Source organism: Camelus bactrianus, chromosome 3, assembly GCF_048773025.1.
Source record: "Camelus bactrianus isolate YW-2024 breed Bactrian camel chromosome 3, ASM4877302v1, whole genome shotgun sequence".
Lineage (NCBI taxonomy): Eukaryota > Metazoa > Chordata > Mammalia > Artiodactyla > Camelidae > Camelus > Camelus bactrianus.
The window spans coordinates 51,108,501-51,129,990 of NC_133541.1; the positions used below are offsets into that span (position 1 = coordinate 51,108,501).

At 35.8% G+C, this 21,490-nt stretch overlaps 2 protein-coding genes across 6 annotated transcripts in view; one reads left to right on the plus strand and one right to left on the minus strand.

The window, feature by feature from the left end:
- The window catches only part of GFM2 (GTP dependent ribosome recycling factor mitochondrial 2), a 49,909-nt gene extending 35,979 nt beyond the window's left edge, over positions 1-13,930 (minus strand). For 4 of the 5 annotated variants that reach the window (XR_006722657.2, XR_006722656.2, XM_045512363.2 and 1 more), the window contains exons 1-7: positions 13,712-13,930; positions 8,521-8,604; positions 7,159-7,243; positions 5,178-5,235; positions 4,635-4,732; positions 1,188-1,313; positions 411-499 (exon numbers count right to left, since the gene is read on the minus strand). Coding sequence is in view for 3 of the 5 variants with exons in the window: in XM_045512363.2 (XP_045368319.1) it covers positions 411-499; positions 1,188-1,313; positions 4,635-4,732; positions 5,178-5,235; positions 7,159-7,243; positions 8,521-8,580 (516 nt within the window). In the remaining 2 variants the exon portion in view is untranslated. Of the gene's footprint in view, positions 1-410; positions 500-1,187; positions 1,314-4,634; positions 4,733-5,177; positions 5,236-6,527; positions 6,648-7,158; positions 7,244-8,520; positions 8,605-13,711 lie in introns of those variants that run through there. The other variant, XM_045512364.2, reaches the window with a different exon arrangement.
- Positions 13,931-14,029: 99 nt separating this feature from the next.
- Positions 14,030-21,224, plus strand: NSA2 (NSA2 ribosome biogenesis factor). Its single transcript, XM_010949290.2, has 6 exons — positions 14,030-14,187; positions 15,842-16,029; positions 16,122-16,272; positions 17,933-18,112; positions 19,915-20,107; positions 20,996-21,224. Exons 1-6 carry the CDS (start codon positions 14,185-14,187, stop codon positions 21,061-21,063), a joined length of 783 nt encoding a protein of 260 aa, XP_010947592.1. The 5' UTR covers positions 14,030-14,184; the 3' UTR covers positions 21,064-21,224.
- The last annotated feature ends 266 nt before the right edge of the window (positions 21,225-21,490 follow it).

The following is a 21,490-nucleotide window of genomic DNA, read 5'->3' on the forward strand; positions in this document are numbered from 1 at the left end:
CTTGAGGAACCAACACAAGGAAATGCTGGTGCTCTGGATATTGCTATTTCAGGGACTAACAAATAAAGTCCTTTGTCCCTGACTCAGGAATCTCGTGTCTTCTGCCAGAATACATAAAACTATGACAGACTAATTTGTTAGCTTGAAAGTAAGGTATAATCTCGGGCTCTTCAGAGTTATCAAAACTAATGTTCATACTTCCTACAGAAAAGTAAACTTTCCTTTTACTGTGAAATATATGAGATCATATATAGGTAATATCTCAATATTAAATTCCAACTTCCTTTAAGCCTAGTTCAATTTATATGAACTTACCAAATAAAAGGTTATAGTTAAATCAATCTGATACATTCTACTTTTTGTGAAATCATGCTGTTCTATCTTCACTTTATTCTGACAATATTTTTTACCTCTACACCAGCAGAGGCATCAAACACAGCCACGGCACCATCCAACACTCTTAGGCAGCGCTCAACCTCCAAAGTAAAGTCCACGTGACCTAAAACAAAGATGAGAACTCTAACACTTAAAATCTGTAAACAACCACCACCACCACCACTACCACCACCACATGATCCAGCAATCCCATTCTGAGGTATATATCCAAAAGAATTGAAAGGATGATCTCAAAGAGATATTTATACTCCCATTTTCATAACAGCACTATTAACAATGGCCAAGAGGTAGAAACAACCCAAATATCCACCAATGGATAAATGGTATATACACAAAATGTGTTATATATGTGCGTGGAATACTATGCAGCCTTTAAAAGGAAGGAAATCCTTTCACATGCAACAACATGGATGAACCTTGAAAAACTTTACTAAGTGAAATAAGACAGTCACAAAAGTACACAAAATGTATGATTCTACTTGTAAGAGGTATCTAAAGTAGTCAATCTCAGATCTAGAAAGCAGAATGGTGGTTACCAGGGGTCAGGGGAAGGGAAGAGAAGAGTTGTTTTTTAACGCAGATAGTTTCAGTTCTGCAAAATGAAAAGGTTCTGGAGATCTGTTTCACAAGAGTATAAACATACTTAACACTACTGAACTGTACACTTAAAAATGGTTAAGATAGTAAATTTTATGATACACTTTTCTTACCACAATAAAAAAAACCCACACATACACAAACAAAAACCTCAAATGATACACCAACTCTGCATTACGAGAACAGCACTATACCTGGTGTATCAATTAGATTGATTCTATACCCCTTCCAATCAAATGTAACAGCAGCTGATTGAATAGTTATGCCTCGTTCTCGCTCTTGAGCCATGAAATCTGTCACTGTGTCTCCATCATCAACATCTAACCAGGAAAAAAGATGACATAGTTAGGCTTGATAGCAAGTGTATTTATTAGTATTGATATCTATCCAACATAGTTTAATTTGCTTTAATAGAAACTGTTCATAAAATATTTGGTTTAATATTTGAAGCCCTTAATCCTTCTTTAAATAAATCTTCATTCTAGTAAAAGCTTTTTCAGCAGATTAGTAATTTTTGCATAAAGATTTTTTTTCTGTAACAACTAAGATTAAACTCTGTTTAAACATTTCAATTTCACTGAACCATATACCTCTTCCATTTTTTCCCAGTCTAACTTTCATTACCCCTTCTTTATTTGACATTTCTTATAGCTGATCCCTAGACAGGAGGCAGAGTAGTGCAATAAAGAGGACAGACAAACCAAATTTAAATCCAAACTTTATGTCACCTACTTCTCTGTGATCTTTATCAAGTTATTTAAACTTGTTTGTAAAATAAGGCTAAGAAAACCAACCTTGCTGGGCTGTTATAACGTTGAAATGAGACTACATGTGTCAAGTACCTAGCTCATTAAATAAGTAAACGGTAGCTACATGGAACAAGGTAAAGAAAAAATTCCTTCCAAGTTAAATTATCTTTTACAAACCTTTCTCATTACTAAATTTTCCCACCAAAAGGGATTTACTTATACAAATGCAAATTAAGTCTTCGTATAATTTCTACAGCATAAAGTTATGGATAAAGTTTATTCTGACTACCAAAAAGGTCACTCAAAATTACTCTGCAGTAAAATCCTGATTTATGTATTTTACTCTGATGAAATTTACACAGTAAAAGAAATGACAGCTGATTCTTACCTATCAAAATTAAAGAACCCAGGTTATGATTGCTTTATACTACCACTACTACGTCAGCATTAAACCTCTAAAATGCTAACTAGTTTACCCATTATCAAGTTTGTGTGTGTATGTATGTATTTCTTGCTATTGCTATTACACACAGGGGAAAATAGTGAGAAAAATGTATCCGTCAAATATCAGTGTTAAAGACCTGTGTTAGTATTGCCAGTTATTCAGCTTAACTAACCAAGAAAACAAACATCATTAAGACAAAGACCAAATAACTAACCAAAAATTCTAAATAAGGCACTAAGTTTTTAAGACACTCATAAAAATTTTTACAAAGAGAAAGATCTTTATTTCCTATTACTTCTTTATAATTTACACATATCACTCATAAACTCAACCTTGGATCAACAAGTTCTGTCACAATCTGGGTATTTTCTAGGCCTCTGACCTGAACCAGAAAAGAACCTCAAAACATATTTTATATGTTTTGCATATATACATATACATACACACATACACATATATACAATGGAATTATTATTCAGCTTTAAGAAAGGAGGAGATTCTGACACATGCCACAATATGGATGAACCTTGAGCACATTATGCTAAGTGTTAAAGAAGCCAGTCACAAAAAGACAAATACTGTATGATTTCACTTATATGAGGTATGTAGAGAGGTCAGAGTCACAGAAAAAGAAAGTAGAAGGGTGGTTTCCAGGGGCTGGGCAGAGGGGGAAATGGGGTATATAGTTTGGATTTTGCAAGACGAAAAAGTTTGGATTTTGCAAGACAAAAAAGTTCTGGAGAATGGTTGCAAACAGTGTGGATATACTCGACACTACTGAACTGTACACTTAGAAATGGTTAAGATGGTAGATTTCACGTGCATGTTTTTTTAACAACAATTTAAAAAAAACTTGATAATTACCTAGGTCCACCTAATCTGAATCCTTGCTTCAAGGATACAAACTGGGGATGTGAAGGAAGGATTCTAATCAGATTCATGACACAAAAGAGGACGCCTAACAAAGTTCAAAGTTTTGCTGTTTTCCATTTACACAGCAATAATTCTATGAGAAATTATGTTCCCATCCTCATGAAGATTCTAATCCTGAGTGGTTTTCTCCTCTATAAACATTGTCTCCGCCAATTCCAAGGGTGTAGAGAAATAGTTCTTAATAGAGTGCATTTCAAAATCACTGTTGAGCTTTTGAAAAAGATATTCCCACTTCTGGTATTATGGACCTGATGACCTCCATCTCAAATTCAAAACAAACTGTTTTATCACAGCTAAAGAAAGGCACTCTACAATGACAAAAAGATTGATCAGAGAAATATAACCATCATAAATGTGTATAAGTCAAATAGAGAGTTTCAAACTACATAACAAAAATACAGATGTCCAGGCCATACCCAAACAAGCTGAATCTTAATTTTCAGAATGGAGCTAGGGCATTATTATTTATAAAAAAAATTTTTTAAAGCTACATGGGTATTAAATGTGCATGCCTGGTCAAGAGTCATAAATTTTGGCATACTATAATTAAAAAATAAATTCAAAACTTAGGTAAATACTGCTATTACCATGAGTTAAGGCTCAATAACATTTTAATGAGTATACAGTTTGGGTTTTGCAAGATGAAAAAAATTGGGGAGAATGGTTGCAACCAGTGTGAATATACTCAATTTGACCTCTGGTTAACTTTCTGGCTCTTTTCTTCTAGAGTCCAGAAAACAAGTATGTAAATTACATTGCTAGGCAACATACCTTATGGAAAAAATAATTTCTGTTTGGTAAACTACATCTGACCTGGGAAGAACTATAAATGAATTATAAACACCTGGTGAAGTGGGAGGGTATAGCTCAGTGGTAGAGCGTATCTTTAGTGTGTACAAGGTCCCAGGTTCAATCCCCAGTACCTCTGTTAAAAAAATAAATAAATAATAAATAAACCAAATTACGCCCCCCACCCAAAAAAAATACCACCTGGTGAAAAGTCATAGTTTCAGGCTTCCCTGAGTCGGGTATGGCACAGGGTCCCTTGTGGGAAACCTGGAAGATGGCCCATGAAGCTGTAGTAAGAAATATTCGTCCCTATAGGACATTAAGTCTTCTAAGTGAGGGTGGCTCCTATGAATCTTGTTAGCTTGCAACTAAGCTATCACTTTTGAGTGGCCAAAGAAGATATTCCCCACATAGCTATGTAGACTGCTGTAAGAACTTCTGAATAAGACCTATTGTTGGTCTGCTGGTAAGCTATGGTTTCTGTCTCAGCCTTCTGAATAGACCAGTGCCAACTATAGCCCAAGATAGTCTTACGAATCTGAATGTTCAGTTGAACCTAAAAAGACCCTTTGGTGAGTACTGCAACTACCTTAACCTTATTTTGTAGTTTAGACATCAGTACTTCCATACCATACTCAAGATCTCTACGCGGACTTCTTAATCAAAATACTCTCTGATGATTTTTTTTTTAACGGGGGTTGGGGAGAGGAGGAATCCATTCTAACCTCCCAGTGATCTTGTGTATCCAGAATAATACAGTATTCTTTCTGTGGTGGTAGTTTTGCCTGCATCTATATGAGCCATGATTCCAATATTACGGATTCTGTTTAAAAGGGGGAAAAAAAGACACGTATTATAAGGTGAACATCACTAAAACTGTAAAACCAAATATCTATGCCATGCAAATTTCAAAGCTGGTTAGTATTTTTATAATTTATATAATGGTATAAAAACTAGAAAAATGGAAAACATCACTATCACATTACTCTGATAAAATATCTAAGTAACAAAAGAGCTAACTACAATCTTGTGAATATCTTATATTTATTTCTATGAAAAATGTGATGTTGCTATACTAAAAATTTTTAGCACTGAATTCAGACAAGAGAAAAGCTTTTAAGATACACACCGATATCTACTTATAATTAGCTAGGGCAGAAAGTTATACAAATTAGAGCATTCACTAAATGCTGAATTAAGCCTAAGAGAGAAACTTGTAACTTTTCACAGCAGCCTATGGAAAAGACAGTAACAATGACAGTACTTACTTAGCAACGGGAGGATTGATGATGGAATGAAGGGATTTGATATCATTTCCTATTAAACCTAATAGAAAGAGTGTTAAAATTGAATTGTTAAATTTAAAGAAATTTTCCTTTAATTTACAAATGCAGCAAGTTAAAATAATTTTAAGCAAATACTGTAATTCCAATTAAAGTAACATTCAAGCTAAGTAAAACTCTCATTTACCTAAAATTTATTTTCTTGCAATCTTTAAAGAAAAGGCTATGGATGACAATAAAACAAGGTAAAGTTTTTAAATATCAATTTCTAGATTATATCCTTAGAAAAATATAGATTTATCCCAATCTCTGCCACCTTCTACAATTCTATAATAAATAGAATTGCAGAAGTAGAATTAATGTTCTTAATAATAACTTTAAGGCACTAGAAGATAATGAACCATAGAAAAATATAAAATGTACAGTCCTGTAAACCTACACTGTTGAGGCCTGATGGGCTAAGAGTGATCTAAATGTCAGCTAATAATGAATTTTTGTAATACTTGGACACAATGTTTTTAAAGACAGCCTGTGAGATATCACTGAACAGAAGCTATAATAACCTAATATTTCTAAAAGGCCAAATAGTATTTCTGGAATAAAGTCCATAATGACTTACTTCATGCTTACCATACTTTATTAATACTAATGCAACAATGCAGTTACACTTATAAATTTAATCTAACCTTCCTGCTATTTAAACCAGCTCACCCAAATTTCTGTAATAAATTAAGAAGGCTTCTATTATATTTTAAAAACTGCATGGCAGTTTGAAGACTGAAAGATAACCTGTACTGCTACAGATAAATCTGCATGGGCAAAATACAGAAACCCAGGAACACACCAATAATGCAGGTCACTAAATTCACTTGTAAGGACAAGGCACACAGCAAATGAGTATTTTTACTTCATTACTCTCCCATGACAAAGATGGTAACAAGAACAGCTACAGAATGAAGCTACAGGTGACCCTTGAACAACACAGGTTTGAACTGCATGGGCCCACTTAAACCCAAAGATTTTGTCAATACGTGCATGTCACAGTACTACACAGTATTACTGCAGCTGGTTAAGTCTGTGCATGTGCAACTGCAGCTGTTGTCGGCTGACTGTAAAGTTACACATGACTTTCAACTTTCGAGGGGTCAGCGCACGTAACCCCCTCATTATTCAAGGGTCAACTGTAGTTTCAGTGGATCTCCCATATGCTTGCTTACTTCAAACACATGAAGGACAATCAGGGTACAATTGACCATCGAACAACTTAAGGGTTAGGGGAGCCCACTCCCGTACAGTCAAAAATCCGAGTATAATTTACACCTCACCCTCCCATACCTGGCTCCTCTGTATCCTAGGCTCCTCACGGGCAGATTCAACCAGCCATGGATCATGTAGTAGTGTAGTACATGTTTAGTGAACAAATTCTGCACATAAGTGGACCCTCGAAGTTCAAACCTGTTCAAGGGGCAACTGTAGTCACTTTCTCAGCCTTCAGGCTTTTAATAGCCATATTACCTAACCTAACCTAGCTTAGATAAATAGTAAACCAAACTACTCTTAAGAACCGTCAAAATAAATTATTCTGTTAAACCTCTATTGACAGAAAATACTTCTGGTATGAAAACCAGAAAGGAACTAGGACAATCAGTATTTTACAGCAAGCGCACTCTACAAGTAGACTCACCTGCTAAACCTTTGAGCCAGCTACTCAAGCCACCAACCCTTCCCTTTGTTCAGCTCATTAGACAGCCAGCAGCTGAGGAGCATAAATCTACTGGCATCACTTCCTGGCATCTACCAGAACACTCCTCATAATCTCAAGGAAATAGCCAAGAAGTAAAAGGGAGCCTGAGACCCCAAATAAGGGAGATGCTTGAAAATGAGAGAGGGAGAGAGACAGAGACAGAAAGAAGGGAGAAAGCAAGCAAGCAGTTTAAGTAAAATGAAAAGAATCTAACATTTGTACCTGGGAGGGAACTGTAATTTCTTCCAAGAGGCACATGTGGCTTTAATCTTTTTAGACTTGCTCTTATTTTGTAGCAACAAGTATTCTAGTAAGAAGAAAAAGAAACTTGACATTAATTTTATTTTAGCATTACTTATTACAGTAGTTTTAAGATCATGACTCTACTTTGTCAGAGGACAAAATACTGTGAATCTCCATAAAGTAGTCCTAAAATTTCTTAACTGAACTCTAATTCTTTTACAAAGTGACAACACAAAATTACACTACAGAAAAAAAAATAAGGATAAAATTAATACTGATTTGCTCTTTTGAGCCGACCTGAGATGATGGCTTTCATAGACCTGCAGCATCAGCATCACAGGAATCTTATTTGAAAGACAAATTCTCAGGACCTGCTGCAGATAAGAGAATCAGAAACATCAGAAACTCCAGGGATGGGATTGAGAAAAATCTGTTTTAACAAGCCCTCCAGGTGATTCTGATAGCTACAGTTTGAGGATCACGACTGAAGGTTCCAGAAAGTCAGAAAGGTTAAATAAGGTCGCTCACCCTGGATACTTCAGTTCTCCTTTAAGGCTGTTAAGAGCTGGTGGGGGGTCATAAACTCTGAAGCCATTAGGTGTTTTCACCTACCTTTATAACAGTGGCTACAAAGCAGAATCACCTGGAAAGCTTTTCAAAAACATCTGGAGGATGGGGAAGTGGGAGAAGTTGGGTGAACTAGGAACTGGCACCTTTTAAAGTTCCCAAGGTATCTTCTCCTAATGTTCCCACACAGAGATCAATGTTCTCCATCAATCCATGCTTAGACCACTAGATACACACTTAATGGCTGCCAACATATCTGGAATTGTTTGCAAAGTATGTAATGATTTTGGGCTGCCACAAACTGCTTTTCATGATGTCACGGAATGCATACCTGTGCCTTCCATATTATTCCTACTTGAGTTACCAGGTTTCTGGCAATAAAACACTATTATCCTAAGAAAGAGTAGAGAAGAGACTCAAACTACTTAAATTTTCACTTCATAATGACCAGGGTAAAACAAGATCACCTGTCACTGGGTGTATAGTCTGAAAGCATCAGAAATGAAAACACTAAAGAAAAACTATGTAATTCCTTGGGCCACTAATGACCTCAAAATGGACTATAGATAGTCTCAAAATGCTGTACAGGTAATTTTAAAGTAGCAAAATAAATTTACAGACTAATGATAAGGCACACTTCTTTCTGGTTACAAGTTCTCCCATATTCCCTGTTAAGAAGCTGCTGATATACTAATACATAAGATATACTAGGCCTTTGGGAAGTAAAGTAACTGAAGTCATTGAAGTACATTTAATTTTACAAGAAAAGCTTACATTAATGTGCAAGCTGCATATATTCTTATGGTTCACTACAAATATCCTCAGGCTGGACATCTTGGCCCTCTAAATTGTTATTCTCTGAAAAAGAAACAAAATTATAAAACTAAGTTTATGCATTACATGTAAGACATATGTAAGTCAGTCATGTGTAATATACATCGTAAAAATGTATTACTTTTAAAAATCAGAAACAATATTTTTAGCTATCGAAGTCAATGCATATTCAGAAAATAATTCTAACATAAGAAGTATGGTTCTCAAGCTTAAAACATCCCTTATTTTTCAACATCCTTTAATTCTTCCAGAAAGATATGAAGATACTAAAGAAAAAGATATACTAAAACTACAAAATGTCAGATCAACCAAAATGCATTTTTACGTAAAAGTAAGAAAAATAATTAACTATAGAAAGCATCTTGGTAATTTCTCATTGGTAATACAACTTTTTGGTTTATCTGTGTATTCTGATTTTTCTACCATAAATATGTAAAAATAAAATAATGTAAAAAAATACACAGAAGCAAATCCTCTCTATGATCACAGAAATGAAGGATCTTTAGTTTAAATACATTTACTAAATATTCTCTATGTATCAAGTACACTCTCAAAAGCTATGAGAAATGCATAGAAGCATATGAAACTGAGGGGAATGGGTATCAAGTAAACAGGTAAGGTTATACCGTTGTGCAACATGTCAAAAAAAAAAAAAAAAGCTATGTCAAAACTCATTATTATCCCTTATTCCTCCTAAATCTGCTCCTTTCCATATCTTAAGACAGATACAGTCACTATCCTTATTTAGGAAGTCACCAAGTCCTTTTGATTTATTCCTAAATCTATCTTGAATCCATTCCTCTTCATTTCCAATGCCATAGTTCTGAGTGTTTGCAAAAATCATGTATGTTAGATCCATTCTAAAACAGAACAATGGATTCTAACATAACAGAATACAAAAAGCTCACTTATATGGTTTGATTCCACAGTGCAACTAATCTTTAAAAAAAACTCACTTGTCAAAGTCTGGTATATCATCTAAGATGGTCCACAATTTTCTGAAAAGACTATTAAAATACTCCTCCCTTTCCCACACATATCTACGCTGCAAGATCTTCTTCATACACTTCAACTAAAAATAGAGTAACATATGAAATACAAAAGCAGACATAAGTTGTTTTCTATTAAGCCAGACATTTAAGACTTGCAAAATTGTAACACTCTTCAAAATAAATAATTTGTTTTTGAAAATATAGATATTTTTCATAAAACTGTATTACTTATACTAATATTTAATAGATTTGTTACTTTTAATGAATTATTAAAACCTAAGTTTTGTTTTAATTTCTAGTATTTCAATATTAATTATAGCCTATATAAACAAAACTGTTTGGAGTTCTGAATCATTTTTAAAAGTGTGAAGGGTTCCTATTGACCAAAAAATTTTTAAACTTATTCCAATATTGTGTTTCCCAAAGTGAATGCCCATGATTATGTTAGATTAGAGACCAAAAAAAAAATTGTTTACTAAATACATGTTAGAAAAAATAGCCAACAAAATCTGTTATTTTGCAGACAGTGTTGCCTATGATGAAGTTATTTATGTTAAAATGTGAATTAATTTAAGGAAAATTATTAAGTAATTAATAGCACAAGTGATGTCAGTCTTAAAAGGTAGTACTCAGTGGGAAAAACTGCTTTAATCCATTCTTGACATATATCCTTCAAATAAACAATCTCAAGTCATCAATTCCCTACTTAAAAACCTGTAGAAGTTCTTAATATGAAAAATCTGTCCTCAACTACCTTCACAGCTCCGTACTCTCCCCTACTCCCCACTCTATACAGGAGCTCTAGCCAAAACTCCCCAGAAACATCACACTCTTAACATCTTCACACCTCTTTACGTAATGGTGCCACTTTTCTGAAAGCAGTCCTCTTATCCCCAAAGCCACATACCTGGCAAATTTCTATTCAATCTTCAAGCCCTGGCTTGAAAGCCTTTCCTAATTTCCTACAGTTTTTAATACTACCTTTTCTGTGAAAACACTTGCAATTTAACTTACTCATAACAAACATACTTCCAAGTTATCCTCACTACTGTGAGCTCCCCAAAAGGAGGCATCTTCTACTAGCAGCCTGTGCCTCATTTCTTGACCTATAAAGTCATTTATGCCCTGCCATTGACATTCTTCCTCCACATGGCTCAGTGATTTAACAAAAATTATTTCCTACTGGTGCTATCAAGCGAGTTATTTCACAAAGCCCAGAATTCCTTAGGCCTTGGGCAATACATACTCGCTAAACATTGTAACACCTGACGGTCTAAAAAGGACTGGTAATGAGAGAAAATGGGTAAATACCCATTCTACATTATTAGCAACAAATTACACTACCAGTAAATAAAAGAATCCAAGAACCATTTTTAAAAAATGCCTGTAAGGCTAAATATACACAAACAGGAATCATGGGACATAAAGGGCAATCACAAAACACATGCAAGCAGAACTGAGATGCTGCTGCTGAGGATCAAGCAATGCAGGAAAAGAGACCTAAAGGATTAGGTTAAAATAATCTGTGTTTGCACATGGTATTTGTTACTGTACTTGGTAATTTTCCCTAAATTAGAAACTTTAATTCAGATTTGTGTCTTATCCAATGTTTTTTAAAAGTATCAAATGTGAATTAGGCCAATATGTTCATTATTAACTAACATCAATCCCTAATATCATCTTTGCCTTTTTTTCTTTTTATGCTGAATAGATAAACTCAAGCTATTAACTTAAACTCATTTTCACAACAAAATTTAAGTCACAAGTTCTAGAACAAGCTATTCACCTAAATTTTAAAAATTAGTTCTAGCCTTTAACTTTATTGTAGAAAAAAATCTGACAAATCAACTTTTACTTGCTAAAAAAAAAAAAAAGCTCAGTAAAGATACTCTTAAATTTAGGTCACCTGGCCTGAAAAAGCACTTTCCAAATCCCTGATCATCTAACATTTATTGGAGCAACATGAGGAGTTGGTTATTGGAAACATAAAAATGAGTAACACATGATCCCCAACTTCAAGAAAAAAGTTAACTTTAAAAACCCTACACTGTCTCCTGCATATCACAACAAACATTTCATTCATAATGCTTTTTGCATGACTCTTAATACTGTATCTGTTCCTTATTTAACACAAACAAGCTTGATATTTTTAACAGTCTATTTATAAAGCAGTTCTCACATTCTCCCGGCTTATCCTTCTAATCCTATCTACACCAATACTGCCTATAGTCTCATACAGATCAGAGGAACACATTATTACACTTCTGATAGCCAAAATGCAAAGAGTGAGTATTTAGTAAATATTTTTGGCAAATGTAACAAAGTAGTGATGATACCCAACTCGGCTACTACCAAGTACACAGAAAGAAATTTTTTTCAGAGAGCTTTTTGCTGACATTGATCTGTTTAGGCCATTTTTATCCCATAGTCACAGATGAAAGTAAGAACACAGTATGAAGAAAAACAAGATAGCTGACCACTTTGCCTCTATTTTACACAAATCAAAATGTGACCACTGCTTAACATTTGAAACCGTTTATTTTCTATTCCTGATTCAGAAGGAAAAAGGACATTATGGCTCTGAGACTTAAGAAAAAACTACTGATGAGTTCACAATTTAAACAAACCTATTAAAAATTTCTATAAACAGAAAGAGCTACAACAGGAAATAAGGATAAATCTCACAATGTTAAGCAAAAGAAACCACCACAAAAGAGTTCACACTGTGTGATTCCAATTAAAAACAGGCAAAACTAATCCATTCAATTAGAAGTCCGGATAGGGTTCAACCCTGGGAGTGGGCTTCTCGGGCACAGGTTAACACAATTTCTTGCTTTGGGTGCTGCTTATTATGCGTGTATTCAGGTTTTGAAAACCTACTAAAACATACATCTCCAGGATGCATTTTTCTTTGTGTCATAATTACTGCATGTCAATAAAAAGTCTTTTAAAAACTCTCCACAAACTTTAAATTGTAAGAGAAATGTCAACTGGGCCCTTCACTTGTGGTGAAGAGGCCGGAGTAGGCTTTACAGAGGACTTGCTAGAGTCTCAAGTCTTCTTTGATCTTCACTTCGAATCTCTGAGCCTGTGATCCATCACATCACAGGATCCACGTGAGAATTAAATTTCACAAGAATCTGAGTGTCTACTGTTGCCCTCTAGGTAATGGGGTTAAAAGTAGTGAACAAAAGACAAGAACAAAACAGAAATAATGTATCCTAGTTAGTGGGAACAGACAATAAACAAAAGAAATAAATTTTAAAACATAGCACTTTTTATTGTGATAGGTGCTATACAGAAGAATTAAGTAGGAAAGGGGAACCGGGGCAGTAGTTAATTTTAAGTAAGGAGGTCAGGGAAGGCCTCAATAAAATAGTAACATTTAAGAAAAGACCTGACGTAGGTGGGAAAGGCAACACCAGAAGGAAGTGCATTCCAAGAGGATACTTACATACCTTACTGTACTTGAAAACATACAAACGCTAGTTAGAATTTGTTCGAGTTTTAAATAAAATGACAATCACATTAGAAGATGGAGCCTTAAAAACCTGCCTGAAATCCACACTAAGACCTAGAGAGGTGATTAATGTGATTTCGGTAAGGTTATTTCTGCTCACAACGTAACTGAAGGACGTTCCAGACGGTGGAGTAATTAAGGGAACTTCTGTGACTGTGCAGTAAAAAGGTAAGACTGGCCGCTTTCTGAGTTAGATGTACTGTCTTACAGTGACAGTACATCTGGTAGCACTAGAGGACCACTAAATGCAAATACGCTCAGCACCGTCCCGTACACCAAAAGGCCTCAGGAATTTCAGGTATCAGTCTAGAAAAACAGGGCGTTGTCTTTCTTTTCTGACAGCTTTTACCAATTTTGCTTTCTCCTACAGTAAGTTTTCATTCCTCTGTATCCTTCTCAACCTTGCACACATTACACAAGATGACAGGAACAAAGAAGAGCCGCTCTCGCTGAAGGAGAAAGAGAAAGGCCCACACCTGGGCGGACGTCGAGAGGCGAGATGTGGGCAGCCCTGCCGTCCTCGTCCAGGCCTAGCTGTGGCATCCTGGAGGGTAGCCGCTGGCAAGCGTGGGGCAGGACTCTAAACACGCGGGAGTCGCACGCGCGACTCGGTACTCACCTGTCACTCGGTCGCATACCGAAGGCCGGCTTTTTCCCGCCAGGCTGGTAAGAGCGGAGGTGCGGGCCGCCCCCAAGCTTGCAAAGGCCTTCTGTCGCGACGCCCTACCTCAGCGAACGCCCCGGGACGGGCGGAGGGAAGCTAATTTCTTTCGCTCTCCCAGCACCGGCGCCGCACTTGCCCTCTGTCTCCGCCGGCGCTGAGCTTTACCACTTCCGCCGGCGCCGCGCTTCACCACTTCCGGTGGTGCCCCACTCAAAGGCCGCCGGCCAGCAACTTCCGCACTTCTAGCTGAACGTGGAGAACCGAGGGTCGGAACGGCTGCGTTGCGTTCTCTCTGGAGTCGGCCTTTTTAGAAGCGTCCCTTTCCTGTCGCTGGTGGTGTGTAGTCGGCTCGTGGGTCTCTGAGACCCGAAAATTGAGAGCTTCTTCGCTCCCCGGCTGCTGCACCCGGCGGCTCGGCGGCCGTCACCATGGTGAGAGGGTCTCCTCGGGCGCTCGCGACCGACGGCATCAGAGTTGGCTGGGCTTGAGGGCGCTGGGGCTGGCAGTGAGGAGTGGTAGGCAGAAGTGAGGTACTGTTGAGGGAATGAGGGTGGACACCGTGCGGTGCGCTCTGTAAAGTGAAGACGTTCACTTTGGGGCCGTAGAGTCGGGTATTTGCCAGAGCACAGGCTTTGGAGCCAGTCGGGTTTCATTTTATTCAATTCCTGGCTTCGCCGAAAGTTGTCTGGCCATCAGTGTCAGAGCCTACTGATAACTCTACCGTAGGATTTAATCGCGCATTGATTCTCATCTCTGCGGAGCACACTGAAGGTACGCCTTATCACCAGCCAAGCCACTAATGAATTGCAGAACCGAGCATACAGCCCAAATCTGGCTGCCAGATTCTTTGTTTTACTACATCTTTAATCTCTATTTCTCTGCAAAATGGCATTCTTCAGACCTTTCTCACGGTTGCTGCAAAGTTTATGTGATAGCAGTTGAAAACTCCACACCTGATCCCAACTACCTTGTTGTTGCTTTACTTTACTCTCCGTACGGGAGTTGGCTTTGCATTGTTTTAGTCTTAAAGTACAAATGGAGTGGAGCCGCATGTTTAAAATAAAACATCACTGTATAAAATAAAACAGGCACTTAAAAAGCAAAAGGAGATCCCACACATTGTTGGTAAAACGCAAATTAGTACAGCCACTTTGAAAACAGTTTGGCATATGTCCGCACAAAGACTTAGGTGCAAGTATTTATTCACTAAAAACTGGAAACAACCCAAACATCCATCACTTGGTAAATAAATAAACAAACTGGTGTATCCATACAGTGGGATACTGCTTGTTAATTAAAAATTGAAGTATGGATACATGTAACATGAGGGGATCTCAAAGTCTTACGCTAAGTCAAAAAGTTAGATGAAAAAGCCTCATTACTGTAGGTTCCGTTTACATTTCCTTCTGGGAAAGGCAAAACTAGAACAATAGATACCAAATTGAAGGTGGAAAAAGAGGATTGACTTCAAAGTGACACAAGGGAACTTTCTAGGGTGTTGGAAATATTCTCAGTCTTGATTGTGATTACAGAACTGTAGAACTTGTCAAAACTTATAACTCTATACGTACACCTGAAAAGGGCACATTCCATTCTATGTATGTAAATTATACTTCAATAAAACTGAATACAATTTTTAAATTTTTAAATAAGTATGAACAATGATGATACTGAAAAACAAGATTATTGATATTAAGAAAAGAGATCCTGGAATCAGTTTATCCCTTTTGTGGTCCGGTGGATTTTGGACAGTTCCCTTCAATGAACAGTAACTTTCACTGAGATTACTACAGATGTAAATCTTAATGCCTCATATCTTTCAGGATCAAAATGTATGTACATGTATACTGAAACATTATGCTGTACACCAGAAATTGACATAGTGTAAACTGACTATTAAACTTCAATTAAAAAAAAAACTTATGTCATGTGAATAGGCTTAATAGTGCAAGAGTTATTTAATCAAGTGTACGGTGGATGACATTGGATCTTCTGTACTTTATATGCTGCTCAAAAGAAAGTATTAAAGAATAATTTTGTCAGCAGTTTTTTAAAATTAAAGTAACGCCTCTTGCATTGCTACAGCCACAAAATGAATATATTGAGTTACACCGTAAGCGCTATGGATACCGTTTGGATTACCATGAGAAAAAGAGAAAGAAGGAAGGACGAGAGGCTCATGAACGTTCAAAGAAGGCAAAAAAGATGATTGGTCTGAAAGCTAAGCTGTACCATAAACAGCGCCATGCTGAGAAAATACAAATGAAAAAGACGTAAGTGATCATTTATTTGTTGTATCAAGGTAACATCTTTTGAGTAACAGTTATTAAAATTGATCATCTTGAATCTTTTTCCTTCTTGGTAGTATCAAGATGCACGAAAAGAGAAACACCAAACAGAAGAATGATGAAAAGACTCCACAAGGAGCAGTACCTGCATATCTACTGGACAGAGAGGGACAGTCCCGAGCTAAAGTACTTTCCAATATGATTAAACAAAAACGAAAAGAGAAAGCGGTAAGCAATAAAAATTGGAGTCTTTATTTTTGATGTTGTTCAGGAGAATTCAGGAAAATTCAAATTTGAGATTCTTGGTTTCTTTCTTCAGTTTAATTGGAAAAATGATTTCCAACTATTCTCATTATTTAGATATTGAAGTTTTTGTAAATTTCATTTTGTGTAAAATGTTTAGGTAATAAAAACTGCTTTTCATCACCAGAACATTTTAGGATTCAGTGGGTTTTTTTAAATATTTTTAGAATGCCATACATCTTTATTTAAAAACAAAAAGGTTGTAAGTAAGCAGTGAATCTCAAATTCAGTGTTCTAGTGGCTTCCTATACTTGACAACTAACATGTTTTTGTGTAGAAAGATATATCTGCTTCTTGGTTTTTCTATCCTGCAGTGTGCCAAAACTGGTTAAAAGGTAGAATGGTGGAAAATATCCTAAGTGATTTGACTTAAAAATTCCAGTTTTTTAAAAAAAAATAGGGTTGCGTTTTGTGTCAGATTAGGTTAAATTCTGCTAAAAGCAGAGGAAAAGACATAGAAACTATTTTAAATACCTGTGGATAAGTTGACAGAAATGTAGGTAGCAGAATATGCAGTACCTATAGTTAAAGAACTTATGGTTTCAAATTTGATTTTAAAAATCTTACCGCTAATTTTTGGCATGCAGTTTTCAAAATTAGAGTGGTAGAACTTAGGACCAAAACAAACTTTAGAGGTTATCTACTTAACTCCTCCTCATTTCACAGATGAAGAGACTGTAGTCCATGAGATTGTAAATTACTCTTACGGGCACTTACCTATGAAATGGTAGTTGCTTCTGGAACCTGTGACTTAGTAATAAGTCCAAAATTCTTCCTACTGCCTTAAACTGCTTCCGTTTTCTCATAGGATTTGCATTCTAGGGTCGTACAAAATATCAGGTGATGATTTTGTCTTACTAGTAAGGTAATCTTAAAATCCACTCGAGGTAGAAGTACAGAGATGTGTTAAAAGGTGGAGACAGTCTTCCAGTTTTACACTATTAACTATTTAATAGCAAGCACACATACTGCTTAGAGAAATTACTGCCATATTACAGTATTTTTTGTCCATAACAAGGCATTAAAGGTTTTTTGGCTTAAGCAAGTCTTTTTTTTTTTAATGTACCCACGATATGTAAACTTAAGTAGTTCTGATTAATTAGGAGTTTCTGAGGAGACAGTGCAGACCTCTAGAAAACAATAGAGCCAAAATCTTGTTGGTTAAGCAAAAAAAGTGAATCTACTACTTTGTACAACTAAAATATATTTGACTTTCTTTTAATACCTTTATTGTGGTATGATTCCTGTACAGTAAATTATACATATTTCAGATGTACAATTTGATGAATTTTGATAGATGTATACACTAAGTAACCACCACCGCAAACAAGATAGCTAACATTTCCATCACTCCCCAAGACGTGCAATTTTCTAATTCCCAATTTATCCCTTCCCACCCCTTTACCCTCTGGTAACCATAAGATTGTTTTCTATGTCTGTGAGTCTGTTTCTGTTTTGTAGGTAGGTTCATTTGTGCCTTTTTTTTTTAGATTCTACATATAAGCAATATATAGCATTTTCATATTTGATTTTTTATTCTCATTGCCTTTTACTAACTATAAATTTTAACTGTGGTCTATTTTAGGGAAAATGGGAAGTCCCACTGCCCAAAGTTCGTGCCCAGGGAGAAACAGAAGTATTAAAAGTTATCCGAACAGGAAAGAGGAAGAAGAAAGCCTGGAAGAGGATGGTTACTAAAGTCTGCTTTGTTGGAGATGGTTTTACTCGAAAACCACCTAAATATGAAAGATTCATTAGGCCAATGGTAAGTCCCTACTAGAGCCCAGTGGCTTAAATATCATTTCCTGTGTTAAACTGGATAAAGTGATGTACAGTTTCCCAATATTCTTAGAATTGATACATAAAAAAAAGGTTGAAAGATGTTTTTAGGCTATTTTTGTTATTTTAGGTTATCACAGGAATTGCTTAGAACTCTTCCACTACTATCAAGAATCTTATTTTCAGGTTAACAAGAGGTGAAAAAAAATTTCATTACAGAGACTGTCAGTGAATCCTAACTTTTAAACATGACCTTAGAATCTTCACTTTTCCATATACAAAGTCATTTTACTCATTCAACAAGTGATTACTATATGCCTGACACTTGTCTTTGTGAACAGTTAGAAAACTTGAATGGGATTTTTTTAAAGAGTTAATTCCAGTTTAGTAACAAAAGTATCTTAATGCTTTTGAAAATACTTAGTATGCAATCATTGAAAAAAAGAGAATATAATACTAAAATGGGACTTGAATTTCTGTTGACAGCAGTGATGGTCAAAACTAATTTCCTCCTTGCCTCCCCAAGTATAACTGAACATATATTTTGCAAAATCCCTTTAAACAGAATGAACTAATCTCCCAACTGGATATCAGCCTGCTTAGAAAAACAAAGAATCAGGAAAGTTGGCAGTGTTACTCTATCTCTCAACCTGAATAATTTTCAATGGATTAAAATGTTGTCAAACAGCCTGCTTGTATAAATAAAGTTCTGCTAGAACACAGCCATGGTTATTCATTTACATATTGTCAGTGGCTATTTTTTTCTTGCAGAGTTTGAGTATCTAACAGACCATATGGCCTGCAAAGCCTAAAATAAAATGTTCGCTATCTGGTCATTTACAGAAAGTGTTCACTCATTCCTGAAACTCATCATGTACTCCCCTTGTTTTCATTTCATATTCACAATCTTCTAAATACATTTTGGTAACCTTACCAAGTTCTGCAGGGAGAGAAATATACTAGTCAAGCTGTTGCAGACTTACTGTAGCTTAGCAGATGTTTCTTGCTGTGAATTAATCAGATAACATTCTGAGTGGTATATAAGCTTGATTAATGAGTGTATTACTAAGAATTTGATTTACTGTCATTTGCCCACTTCTCACATACAGACAAAAATCAAATTTAAGAGACTACAAAGCATTGTGGCTTCTAAAGTGCTCTACCCTGAAAGACTATGTCTAGGTGATTGGGTGAATCTGGTCTATAATAGAGACCTCTCTGGGCTCTCTCTCGTCTTTGACCAGTATTATCATCAGCACAAAGAAAGCTGACAGACTTTTTCATCATGAAAGGTGGCTGATGTATACAAAGACTTGGAATCAGGATACTTAAGTTTGATTCCATCCTCACACTGTTTAGTATGGGAACAAGTCATTTAATCTGCTGATCCTTGTTTTATAGTTTAAAAAAAAATAGGAGGAGTTTTAAGGTTATCATGTTTAAATGAGCTGTTTGTGAGCTCCAGCATAGCGCCTGGTATGTAGCAAGTCTTCAGTGAGTGTAGATAACTGAATAGAGGAAAATCTGAGTATGATGCTGGGTAGCTGTTCCACAGTGAAAACTTTTCAGTACATGTTTGGGTGTTTTCCCCATATACTTTCCTGTAACTGTCAGGTTTTTAGTCTGTAGGATTAATTCTAAGTATTTGCTGTGATGCCTTAAGATTGGACATTATTCAGTCCTTTTTTGGCGGGATGGGGAAATGATTGGAAAAGATAAGCAAAAAGGATCATTATTCATCATACTTAACATTTTTGATTCAAAACATTCTTGTGTTTGACTTACTAGGGCTTACGTTTCAAGAAGGCCCACGTAACACATCCTGAGCTGAAAGCTACCTTTTGCCTGCCGATACTTGGTGTGAAGAAGAATCCCTCATCCCCACTATACACGAGCTTGGGTGTTATCACCAAAGGTACCGTCATTGAAGTGAATGTGAGCGAGTTGGGCCTTGTGACACAGGGAGGCAAGGTCATCTGGGGTAAGTTAATTTTTGAATATGGGGCTACTGGTGTTAAAATTCTAAAATAGAAATCCTGAAGTTGACAAAGGACAAAGCAAATTTTAGTGCAGTTAAACGTGATGTGAATCAGATTTCAATCTTTAAGAATATTTTTTATAGAAAAAGTAGCTACGAATGCAGTTCTTAAGTTATGGCTTCAGTTATATAAGGTATACTACATTGCTAGATATTTTTTGATGCTGTTTATTTAAAAAGGCATTATGAGGAAAGCAGATGGGAAGTATGATTATAACTGAAAAATACTGTTAGAAAATACAATAAAATAACCATGAATGGGGAAAGGGAGGCAAACATCAAACATAGCCACACTATTTCAGTAATAATTTAAACCTGAAATACGTCATGCAGTGATTTAAATTTTTTTCCTCATTTTCTTAGTTTTCTGCTTTTAGTACCCTGATATTTCTAAACTTTAATATTCTTTAAAAGAGAAGAACGCACTCTATAGTTTGAAACTTCAAATGAGTCATTGGCATGTACTTCATGTTGGCTGACCTCAATTTTAAAATAGGTTGTTAATAGGTTGAAACTTAATACTTGGTGCTTTTTCCAGTGAGAATGGTGTGGGACAGTAGTAATGCTCAGGTCAATGCACAAAGGCTTATTATTAATACAGCATGCTAACAGTATGGAGCTGGCCATTTGTAAAAACAATATTTATATAAAAATTATATTCGGAACTCAAGCTTGGGTCCTGAGTGATTTAATTTTATAAAATTTCACCTATCCTACTACTGTTTATTTTTTCTTTTCTAAAACTATAAATATTTTGGGCAAAGGTTATATGTATTCTTTAAAGTTAATTATTACCTAATGTCTCTCCTTTTTCTGTTTTGTTTCCCTTAGGAAAATATGCTCAGGTTACCAACAATCCTGAGAATGATGGCTGCATAAATGCGGTCTTACTGGTTTGATAGCGGTTACACACAAATAACTCCTTATAGTTACTGAAAATTACACCTCAATCAGGAAACTATTACTGTGATGTTTCTGAATACTGCATGTTTGTAGTCATCAAGAAAACTACTTTATTGTTACAAAATAAACAAACATTAAAATGGCCTACTTTTACAAATTGGTCTTTTGTGTCTGTTCAGTGTTTAGATGTCCATAAAATTGAATGATTAAAAAATCAATTATAGAAATATCCTGCTTCCTCAGTATCTGCATTAATAAGTGGTACTAAGCAGTGCAGGTCTGTCATTATTAGAAAAGCCACTGTAGTTGAAAACACCTTTTATCATAAAGGTTAGTGTGTACTTAAATGTGAGCTCTAGGCCAAGAAACTTTGTCATGTCTACCCGAGGTCTCTTCCACCTCATTGTAGATTACTGATCCTAA

Coding starts and splice junctions, on each gene's coding strand:
- NSA2 (XM_010949290.2), top strand. Junction 16,030..16,121: donor AAAATACAAATGAAAAAGAC/GTAAGTGATCAT, acceptor CCTTCTTGGTAG/TATCAAGATGCACGAAAAGA. Junction 18,113..19,914: donor AAAGATTCATTAGGCCAATG/GTAAGTCCCTAC, acceptor TTGACTTACTAG/GGCTTACGTTTCAAGAAGGC.